Here is a 12,029-nt window from a genome sequence, read left to right as displayed (position 1 = left end):
TTATATAGATCCTTTTCAGAGAATATATAGAAAACTACAGATCAGAATGACAATTTCACAGTAGCTCCCAATCACAGATTTAGAACTGGAAGGACCTTAGAAGTCATTAAGTCATCATTTTGCAGATGAGGAAACTGAGGCTTAAAGGGACTTGACTTGTCCAGAGTCACCTAGTAAATAACAATTCTTGAGGTGGGATTTATACCCCTATCTTTCTGATTCTAGGTCCAGCACTCTATCGTATCACAATACCTCATAAATGAAGAACATATTGACTGGTAATCTTCATTCTTTTGGAACACCCACAGGGGTGAGATCATCAGTCCACTGAAGTATTAAAATCTTGAGTGAAGGCATTGAAATGGATATGTTCTCCAAAGGAAGGAAGGAAGGTTGAGAAAGAACACGGGGTCTAGAACAGAGTTTTGGGAAATGTCCATATTTAGAGGGTCAGAATTGACTCTGGAAAAGAAGAAATAACAGATGGTACCTAGAAAGGGGTGGCAGGGTAAAGCAAAGACATTTTGGAGGAAATGGACTTGTGAGCATGCTGGAAAGCTAAGAAGGCAGAGACAGTGGTGAAAGATGCTGGAGGGGAGGTCTCTCAGGGGTATCATGTTCTGAGGCTATTTAAGTTATTCAAGGGCAGTTCTTCAGTTTCTGAGGGGTCATCAGCTAATTCCAAGATATGTTAGAGAAAAAAAATGAAGTTACTTAATTTTTATATTATCACAGACCACCAAGATTCCAACTTACCACTCTTGTCAGCCAATCCACCATGGATTATCCTGGCCACCATAATATCCCCTGTTATCTCATGGCGCTTGATGGTGGCACCCTGACAAAAAAGAACCACAGGTACACTTTTAATTAAGTGTGCTTGGAGAACTTGGAATCAACACTTGTCTTACTTTTTAGACAGGGTCATTTCTAGTATTTGGAATAAGAAAAATCACATAAAATGAATGAAATTAAAATTAATTTAAAAAACTTTTTCAAAAAGCAAACAAAAAAGTGGAGGAGAAGGGGACTTGGAAGAAACATACGACTATGTTAAAGATGAGATGTCTTTTTCAAGAGAGATTAGGACTAGATATATAGACTTGGTAACAACGTGCACAGAGATGATAACTAAACCTATGGGAGATGATGAAATAATCAAGAGAGAGAGTCCCAAGAGAATAGTGAATTGAATTTATAGAATTTTAGAAGTAGAAGAGAATTCTGTAGCCATCAGCTCTGACTCATCCCTATTAAAACATACTAAAGAAATGGTCAACAAGCCTCTGTTTGGAGATTTCTAATTAACCATTTTTGATTAATTCTCATTTTCAGGAAATTTTTCTTGATGTCTAGTTTCAATTTGCCTCTTTGCCTGCTTTATCTATTGATTCTGGTTCTGCCCTTTGAGGCCAAAGAGGAGTTCTACCCTTTAGGACTATTTTTTCTTCTATATGATGGTCCTTCAAAATTTTAAATATTTTACAGGTTCCCCTTGTTCCCCTTGAGTCATTTCTTCTGACTAATCATTTCCAGTTCCTTCAATTGGTTATTATGTGCCATGGACCATCTTGGTGATTTCCCATGGAAAGATATTTATCTGTTTCTTCAAATTTTTTTTAATAAATTATAGCATCTAGAAGAAAACACGGTACCTGACCAGGGCAAAATACAGAGGGACTCTCTCCTCCTTATTTCTAGAATATCTCTCAACACAGTTCCAAGAATGGCTTTTTTTTTAATTGCCACATTTTATTCCTGATTCATATTGAATAGAGTAAAAATACTGAATCTTTCATATAACTGTGGTTTAGCCATGTCTTTCCTATTCTCTACTTGTGAAGATGATTTTCTTAGACAAAGAATAAGACTTCACAGTTATTACTGTGGAATTTTATTTTTTAAAGATCTAACCCAATGCTTTAGTCAGTCAAGGTTTTTATGAGTCCTAACTCCTTTCTTTACTCCATCTGTTATTCCTGCTTTGTGCAGTTTGTGAATTGCTTAGTATGCTGGTAAGCTTTTGTCCAAGTCACTGATAAAAAAGTGAATACAACACAAGGCCAAACACACATTACTGGAGCACCCCATTGGAGGTAGACTTCTTGTCAAATTGACAAAGAACTCTTGACTACTTGAGGCTGGATAATCAAGTAGCTCAAAAACTATTTAAATGTGTTATGATCTAGTCTATATCTTTCCATCTCTTCTCTAAGAATGTTGTTTATTCTGATTCTTTATTGACTTCACAGACTATACTGTCCATAGTGTTTTCTTAGCAAAGATACTAGAGTGTTTGCCATTTTCTTCTCCAATATAACAGTATTAAATGCTTTGCTAAGAGCTTTGCTCATAATGTCCATTAAAGGACATTTAATGGATTGATTTTTAAAAAGTATTTTTTTCAGGTCAATTACCAAAACAAAGAAATAAAAGATACAATCTCTTACATATTATTCCTTTTAGCTTGGACAGAGAACAATAAATAGAACTCTTTCATCAGACAAACATTAAGAAATTCAGTATAACTGATGCTGAGTGAAATGAGCAGAACCAGGAGATCATTATATACCTCAACAATGATACTGTTTGAGGATGTATTCTGATGGAAGTGGATCTCTTAGATAAAGAGAGCTAATTCAGTTTCAATTGATCAAAGATGGACATAAGCAACTACACCCAAAGAAAGAACACTGGGAGATGAATATAAACTGCTTGCATTTTTGTTTTTCTTCCCAGATTATTTATACCTTCTGAATCCAATTCTCCCTGTGCAACAAGAAAACTGTTTGGTTGTGCACACATATATTGTAACCAGGATATACTGTAACCTATTCAACATGTAAAGGACTCTTGCCATCTGGGGGAGGGGGTGGAAGGAGGGAGGGGAAAAATCGGAACAGAAGTGAATGCAAGGGATAATGTAAAAAATTATCCTGACATGAGTTCTATCAATAAAAAGTTATTTAAAAAAAAAGAAATTCAGTATATTTGAAAGCATAAGCAAATGGTTTATGTTTCTTTTTATACTTGTTAAAGAAATTCTTTCCAAATTTACTGAATGTCTGTGGTTTAATTTTCATCAACCATGGACACACATAGTGTCATGAAACTTCTAGAGAGAATATAATCTCCATAGTCCATTTCAAAACCTAAACATCAAAAGACTTCCTTACCAAAGGCTGCTTATTTTTCACCAAGCAGACAATCCTCAAAGCTTCCTCATCCTCGGGGATGTCATCGGGTAGAGGAGGAAGAACTGGCTCAAAATCTTTCTGAGCCACAATATCATGGGCATTTAGTAAGGCCTGGAACATGAGAACAAAAAAACACATCATCATCATCTTAAGAAACATCCCCAAAGTCAATTAGCTTCGAATATCATGACTTGTAGTACACAGCACACAAGTCCTCCCACTGATTAATTCCTGGTAAAAATTCATGATTCTATAATTCTGGACAGTAATTTCATGTCTTAGAAGCCCAGATAACATAAACTGCAGAGCAGATCTAGTCCACATTACACATGTGGAGTTTGAATTACAAAATATTCTATGTAATAGCTTTCCTGACATAAATAGATGAGAAGTTTGGGTTGCTTCTTTAGATAATAGCTATAAGCAAAGGATCAGCTGATTTTCTTATGTCAATTTTTTAGTCACTACAAAATTTTTTGTGACAACCATATGAAAGATTGTCCAAATTACTAATTATATGAAAAATATTCAACAACTCAAGTTTTAGCAAAGTTTTTTTTTAATGTAAACATTTAAGATTTGAAGACATAGTCCCACAAATAAACTGAATGGGACTAGCCATCTGGAAAATAATTTAGAATTATGTCAGAGAAGTCATTAAGGTGTTCAAGGACTATGCTGATACTAGGTTTATATACCTGAGGAGATCAATGACAGAAATAAATGCTCCATATATATACAACAATATTACTATCAATACTTTTTATCATAGCAAAAAAATGTGGAAGGAATGTCCATCAATTGGGAAACAATCAAATTATGGTCTATGAGTGTAATAAGTTGTTATTGTGTAATAAAAAACAGTAAATTTTAGAAAGTCAGAAACACAGGGAGACAAGATTATAACAGTAATATCAGTCAGTTTTGCAAATATACTTGCTTTGAAGTTGAGAATTTGTTCCAATGTAATTAATAATTAGAGAACAACACAAGTTTCTTATTTGTTTATGTGTGATTCATCTTCTAGGAATATTAGGTGAACACAACACAAAAGAATACACAAAATCCTTGTGCACACACATAGGCTCCTCAAACATCTGCCGGCTACTCCAGATCACCACCTGTGTCATTCTCCAAGGCTAAACTTTTCTTTTTTTTTGCATTTGTGGATTTTTGTACATAAAAGCCCACTTATTTAAAAATTCAAACTTACCCAGGATGCCTAAGCTTTCAGGTTCAAAAATGCCAAGCAGACTGTGCAAAAAGAAACTTCAAGTATTGAGGAGAAGAGTTAAATGAGAGAACATGGGCTCTCTCCAAATCATAATCATAATGGAATCTGCATTATGACTGATCAAAGATAATGCCGCCAGAATACAAGAACTGCCCTTTGACTGCAAGTGGGGTTTTCCTAACCTCATTCCCCCCCCAAACCAGGTGGATTTCATTGCATGGTTTAGCAATTTTGCTGATTTTTAGGATCATACGTGTCATGTTCTAGTGAAACTAACTATAATATAACTACAATAACTATGCAAAAAAGTATTTGGGAATCTTAGACTCAAGAAGAAGATGAATATATACTTCTCTCCTTTATATGCAGAGGTGGAGGATATTGCATAGACTATTAGACTCAGTTGATTTTTATTTATTCATTTGCTGAATTGCTTTTTTTCCCTCTTTTTTTTTGTTATAAGTTAGGGAAAATAGCAAGTATATGCTGGGAAATAAAGGTAGCATGGGGAAGCTACATAGTCCTGTGGATAGAACTACCAGTCCCAGAGTCAGGAGAAAATGAAATTTTCAAAAACATTTGAAACATTTCTAAAAATGAAAGGTGATATTAAAACAAAAAGCATCCAAGTTGTGGATAAAAGCCATTGAGGGAGACAGTGTAGCAGAGAGGATAATGAGCTGGCTTCAGAGTATAAAAGATCAAGATCTACTTGATATAAATTAACAGTGTGACTCTAGAGCTGTTAAGGTTAAGAGGCAAAAAGTACTAAGAGAACTGAGTTCAAATGTAGCTTTAAGTACTTACTACCTATGTGACCCTGGACCAATCTCCCATCACATTATCCCACAAAGGATTGTCTGGGGTGATCAGTTTCTTTTGATGACAATATGCCTAACATTTCTATAATCATCGATTATCATTCTTCTTCCAAAGAGATTTGTTAACAGGCAAAATTTAATTGGAATTTTAGAAAACAACTTAGCTTTGTTCATACTGTACAGATTGTTGATAATAAATGGTTATCTTTTGCATTAAATGTTTGACTTATAGATTGCATTTTAAATGCCATGAAATCAATACATTGCTATTCTCAGTATGCATAAGTCCTAAAAAGTACTCTCCACGAGCTGATTGATCACTATGACACTGTATATTACTACACAATTCTATGCACATAGTAAGTATTTAATAAATGCTCCATTCATTCATTATATCAATGTTTTCTCCCCACTTCCACTATTTGATTTGATTTCTCTTTAAACTGGGATCTCTGGAATTCAGCTATAATATTTTTGGGAATTATCATTTTGAGATCTCTTTCATGGGATCATTAGTGGGTTTCAATTTCTATTTTACTGTCTCGTTCTAGTATATTGGGACAGTTTTCCTGATAATTTTCCTTGATAATTAAAAAAAATATATTAATGTCTTTTCATGTCTGATTCCAAATTGAAACTCTTCTAGGTTGTCTCATTTCTTATAGAAAGTATTCTTGCAAACTGCATTTCTTCCCGGTTCTTAGAGCTTTTGCCAGTGAAATGAAGAGAGGGAGGGTTAGTTATACCACGTCTTTTCTCTTCAGGACCCTGACATCATCTGCTTGAATGCTCCATCATCCATCCATGGCTAGCGTTAAAGTTAGTGCTTTAAAGTTTGCAAAGAACTTTACAAATATAATCTCATTTTATCCTCACAACAATTCTAGAAGATAAGTGCTATTACCGTACTCGTCTTATTTATTTATTCATTCATTCATTTTTCATCCTCATTTTAAAGATGAGAAAGGATTAGGACCAAGGTGTAGTTAATTTCCCCTGCGTCATCTAGCTAGTAAGTCTTTGAGACTGGGTAAGGTCCAAGGCTGGGTACATTCCGCCACCTGGTGACCACATTTCATCACTGCTTTCTTGGTTACTTGCTACGTAACCTTCAGAAGGGAAAACGGCGATGTCTCTGCATCAAGATCAGCATGGTACAGTGGATGGAGCCTTGGGCTTGGAGCCAGAGAAAAACCTGAGTTCAAAACCTGCCTCGGACACTGACTAGCTGCATCTAATAAATATTATTACTTTTCATAGTGAAATCCTAGCTACACCGGAAAATTCTTTTTTTTTTTTTTTTTTGGGTGGGGGGTTCAATGTGGGAGAAGTGGGGAAGATGGAGATGGAGAAAATATCTCTTAAGGGAGAAGTTAAGAAATCGTGCTCACTTGGAATAATGTGAAAATTAAAAATCTGAATTTGAAAATAATTTAAAAATAAAACTTACCAATTTCATCCTTTCCCCTTTTAAATTATATGTAAATACAGAATAGGTCAAAATTTCCTTTAAATGCAATTTGGTTGCTATGTGTATTCAAATCGAATTTGGATGGTAGTACACATTCATAGCATCCCATTTACTTTAATTAGTTTCACTTGGTAAAAACAATATTTCTTAATTTTATTTATTTATTTTTAAAAGCCACACTATCGGGACCATTCATTTTCTAACTCGTTAAACACTGGGTAAAGTACTTTAGACTCTCAGCCTCAATTTAGCTGTTAAATGAGTGAGGATTAAACTTGATCTCACCAGATCTAAATCTATGATCCCACAATTCCAAGGCTGACTAACACCCCCTGTCATAAGGCATCCTAGAACAATAAATTAGGAAGTACGGATTCCAGAGCTGCTTCTGTGCTTTACTGGGTGGGTGACCTTTGAGGAGCCAGTTTTCCATCTGAAAAATGAGGGGACTGCTCAGTCTGCATAACCTCCAAGGTCCTTTCCAGTTCTAATGGTCTAGGATCCCTATGCTTTCAAATGTTTGTTCCTCTTAAAAGATTACATTGTCAAGTTTCATCCCCTAAGTTTCCCTTTTGTGATATTTAAATGTATTATGATGAAACTCCTGTTGTGAGAGTATTTTTACCGCTGCCTTGATTTATACTTCCCATTTTTCAGCGGATGCCCCCTCCTTCAGATTCTTCTCTTGCCCCCTTCCCTCTCTTTCCCAGTCCCAGCTCCACCCCCCGTCCCAGGAGCAAGCTCTTGCCTGGAAGTGTTTGGCTTTTAGAACTTGTCTCAGTTCTTGGACCTCAGGCGACTGAGGAACCTCCTGCAGCAAATCCATCACCTGGTTAAAGGAATGACATGGATTATGAAGTTGATCATCTGCATTTCATAGGAAGTCCCATTCCCAGTCATGTAAAGCAGAGGTGTCAAAGTGTGAGTGTCGCCTGAACTGGGTTAAAATGCAATTGGGAAATATTTAACAAAATAAATACCAATATAATAAGACACAGTTAGTTTTACATTTTAAAACTAAGACGATGTGACCTGCAGGCATCCTTCTGTAAGCATTAGTGGCTCCTCTATTTGGCAAGTCTCTTTATTCATCTTTTATATCTAGGTGTGGGCAGAATTCTTAATACATTACATTTATGATTTTAGATAGGACTGACTGAACCTGGAGGCTCAGGCCAAACAGTTCTGGAAACTATCTCAGATCCTTCACTATGTCTACAAGGATATGTGTATTTTTTTTTCCCCCATTGGTATCTTTAAACGAGCCCTTGGCTTATATGAGTCCTCTGTCCCTAAGTAAAACTATCTTCACTTCCTTAGCTATAGATAGAGCAAATTTATAATTACCCTAGGTGTCCATTTAGTACTAGGAGAAATCTTGGGAAGTGTCCTAGTAGTGACTACATTCCATAGAAATAGCATTCTGTATCTCAGGATTGGCTATTCTGTTAGCATACTACAAAACATTAGGAAAAAGAAAAATTCTGATCCTTATGAGGTGATTTAGAACTGCTAGAATGGAGACTAGAGAGTAATTAGGTAATTTCTTGAGCTTCATTCTAACCTCATGAGTGTATAGTAATAGATTTTTGTTATTTTTTAATCGTTTAAAAAATCAAATTTCAACTATACAATTTATCTCATGGTCCACTTTTGTGGGGGAGGCATGGGAGAATGAAAAGGTTTGGAGAAGGAGAAATGGATTAATTTGCCCTAAAATATTTTTTAAAATACAATATCAGTTTGAATAATATGGAATAGATTAAACAGGTTGGTTTTCTCCCTTCTCTCTTCTTATGAAAACTAGAAATATCTCAAAACTCAATTATAATTATATTATAATTAATAAAATTACTATTTTAGCAAAAATTAGTAAAGGTATTAGTAATTTAGTAAAATTTAGTAGTAGTAGTAATAATAAATATAAATAGTATAATAAATAATAATGATTTTACTACTACTAATATATAAGTAATTTTAATAATAATGTTAGTAGGGGCAGCTAGGGGGGCAGTAGATAGAGCACCAGCCTTGAAGTCAGGAGGACCTGAGTTCAAATCTGATCTCAGACACTTAACACTTCCTAGCTGTGTGACCCTGGGCAAGTCACTTAACCCCAATTGCCTCAGCAAAAAAAACAAACAAACAAACAAAAAAATTTAAAAAAAAAAATAAAAATAATAATAATGTTAGTAATATTTAGTAAAAATGAGTGATTATTATAATTAATTTTAATGAAATTATATTAAAACCATCCCATTTAGTTAATCAATTTTGATCTAATAAAGCTAGAATTTTTGTTAGAAGGGGGTTAAGTAGACATTGCATTATTTTCTGGGTCCTTCTATTACCTCGCAGGATAATGCTTGTGCCTGGGACAGGATAGGAATTGGTTTCTTTTTGATATATTCCTGGAGACATTCATAAACCTACAGAGGGAGAAAAGATACAGCATATAATCTATTTTGACCATTTAGGTGTGGCAAATCAGAGGACAATGGCTGCAAAAATATATGTGGCAGCGATCTACAATGAGTAATTCTTCATTTGGGACACATATCACGGTAAGTAAAATGAATCATGTCCTCAGTTGGGAAAATGGGGAGTCCTGGGATAGTGGGGTAGGTAAAAAAAATATTTAACAAAAGCATATCAGTTGGTACCTTCTTTTTTAAACTAGTCTTACTAAGTGTGAAATTCTGTTATTTTTGAAGAACTGCAAAATTTGGCACCCTGGGACAAAGAACCAATTGTTCCACCCCAGTTATGCCTCTGTCTAGTAGAATACCATGAGCATTTAGGTGTTTAACAAAGACCTTTGGCTAGGGCTGCTATCATCTAAATACATTCTTGGACAATTAATCTCCAAGAAATCTTAGTGGTCACCTTTAGAAGGGCTTGCAGCCACGGGGAATGGAGAAGATCATATAAAAGACTAACTCCACTGACATCTCTGCTATAGAACAGACTTTGCTGTTTCATCACCAGCTTCAGAATTTGAGAGAGACCTGAGGGAAAAAAAGACAGAAAGAACACCAAGTATTAAGGATAAACAGGGTTACAGACGATAACTAAGGCAGGGCGACTGGAGCTTTGACTTAAGACAGTTAAGATCCAGTAGTGCCATGAATGTATGATCTCTGTCCTGGGACCCACTTCTCTCCTGCTCCACTGCTGTACCTCTTTCTTGTTATTCTCCCTTCTACAAAGATTTATTTGAGTAAGAAAACTGTTCTCTGTGAGCCTTCTATTTCCCTTCATTTACCACTGGAGCCAGTTTTCCTACTCACAATTCTGTGGGTAAATATGTAATAATGTGATTCATCTTGTGTTGTAGGAAAATAGAATGAGCCCTTCTTCATCTTACCACATTGAGGGTTATTGTGGTGGTATTTAGCACCTCCTTAAATTCTTCTCCCTCCAACAGAAGCAGGAACCTATATATCTTTTAACACTTCTGAAAATCCCTATAGGAAATGGTCATTGGAAGATTTCAACCTCTAAGAAAGTCATCAGACATATATTTACAAGCAATCCCAGTACTATGTACATTAAGGGGATTTCTTATTTGGTTCTAATACTCGTTATTTTGCTGGGAACATGATGTATATATTTTTAATGTATAATTTCATGAAATATCCAGAGCTTATTACACAATATTAGTAGACACATTAATAGTGTTTTTAAGTTTTCCAATTTGTATTCACAATAACACTGTGAAGTAAATACCATAGATATTATTAGTTCCATTTTACAGATGATGGAATTGAAGTTCAAGTTGAGGGATTTGAGTTGACATACAGTTAGCATGTATTGGAGGAGTAGGGTATGCTGGCCATAGACTAGTTCTTTCTATTGGGAAGGTTAAGACTGATGAATATTTTAACCTTGGGAGTCCCGGGTTGCAGTAGACTAAAACTTAATCAGGAGTCCAGACTAATCAATATGGTAAACCTCTGAAGAGAGAATCACCAAGCTATCTAAGGAGGAGGGAACAGGTCCATGTTGAAAAATGGAGCCGATTAAGTCTACCTTGCTGAACGGTATTGGGATGAGACTCATGAGTATCTTCTACACATCCCACTTGAGTGACATAGGAAGACTCAACCTCCAAAATATACATACATGCATATAATGTATATATGTATGTATATGCATATGTATAATATATAGATACATAAACATTTAAGTATAAACACATGTATATTATACATGTGTGCATAGATTTACACAATATATTCATGTGATGTATATATGGATGGCAGGTAGAATTTTTGAACCCCAACTCCAATACTTATTATTCTATTGAACAGTTTCCCTCCCTTCCCTTCCCCTCTTCTTCTCTCTCCCTTTTCTATCTTCTTCCCTATAATATTCTTGAATGTAAATATTTTAAGACCTTTTCAGGTCTGGATTAGCAATTCAGAAATATGTACCATTTTCCTGATTGGTAACTGCTGGCAGCTCCATCTTGCTCTTCTTATCCGATAATTTTTCTTCTTTTTCTGAATGGAGAAACTTTCCTTTTCCAAAAGGAAATTAGGCCTGGGAAGCAGATCAACAGATAAACTGTATTTAAGTAAAAATGACTCTACTTCCTTTCTCTCTTCCATCACAAGGACAGTTCATAATATAATGTGGGTAATTAATGCTAGATTTTTGACAGTTTCAATTAAAGAGAAAACTCAACGTTTCATGTTTCAGAATTTTTCCTCAAATAGAGATATACAAAGATTAACCTAAAAAGTGCAGAGCTCATAGAGCAATTGTATTCTGCTGATGTTCTCATTTTTACTCTATAGGGCCATCAGGTACATTTTATTGGAACTTCTACAATGGCTAATGGTGGTCAAATGTGTGGCCTTCTATGTTTTTGCTCTGTGGATTATTTAAGAATATATTAAGTGCTATGAAGAATGAGGCTGAGACAGAATGGTATAGAGGATAGAGAACCAACCTTGGAACAAGGAAAACCAAGTTAAAGTCACCTATTGTCCCTTTGACTATAGGCAGATTGCTTAACCCTGTAGATACTAGGATATCAAGTTATAAATGAATTGCTAGGCTACATCAGCAGATGGGAGTTTATATTTTGGGAATTCTTCACATCTAGGAAATAACAAAGAAGGTTAAGGGAAAAAAACATTTTTTCCCTATAAGCTGGAAATCTACATTTAAAAAAGAGACACATGCCCTAACATTGAATCTCTAGTTAACTATAGGAAAAGCTTTTCTGCATTATAGGTTGCATTCATGATTACACTGTAACTCAACATGATCTTTAAGTCAGGTTCGTTTAAATGGCC

General features: G+C 35.1%; 1 protein-coding gene across 1 annotated transcript in view; it reads right to left on the bottom strand.

The window, feature by feature from the left end:
- MPP4 (MAGUK p55 scaffold protein 4) overlaps positions 1-11,193 on the bottom strand; it is a 46,803-nt gene extending 35,610 nt beyond the window's left edge. The window contains exons 1-6 of the mRNA XM_051990520.1: positions 11,160-11,193; positions 9,610-9,731; positions 9,075-9,152; positions 7,472-7,552; positions 3,177-3,308; positions 757-838 (exon numbers count right to left, since the gene is read on the bottom strand). Of these exons, the coding sequence (XP_051846480.1) occupies positions 757-838; positions 3,177-3,308; positions 7,472-7,552; positions 9,075-9,152; positions 9,610-9,731; positions 11,160-11,193 (529 nt within the window). The remainder of the gene's footprint in view (positions 1-756; positions 839-3,176; positions 3,309-7,471; positions 7,553-9,074; positions 9,153-9,609; positions 9,732-11,159) is intronic.
- Positions 11,194-12,029: the final 836 nt, after the last annotated feature.

The sequence above is a fragment of the Antechinus flavipes genome, chromosome 3, assembly GCF_016432865.1.
Source record: "Antechinus flavipes isolate AdamAnt ecotype Samford, QLD, Australia chromosome 3, AdamAnt_v2, whole genome shotgun sequence".
NCBI classification, from domain to species: Eukaryota; Metazoa; Chordata; class Mammalia; order Dasyuromorphia; family Dasyuridae; genus Antechinus; species Antechinus flavipes.
This window is presented reverse-complemented; position numbering and strand designations above follow the sequence as displayed.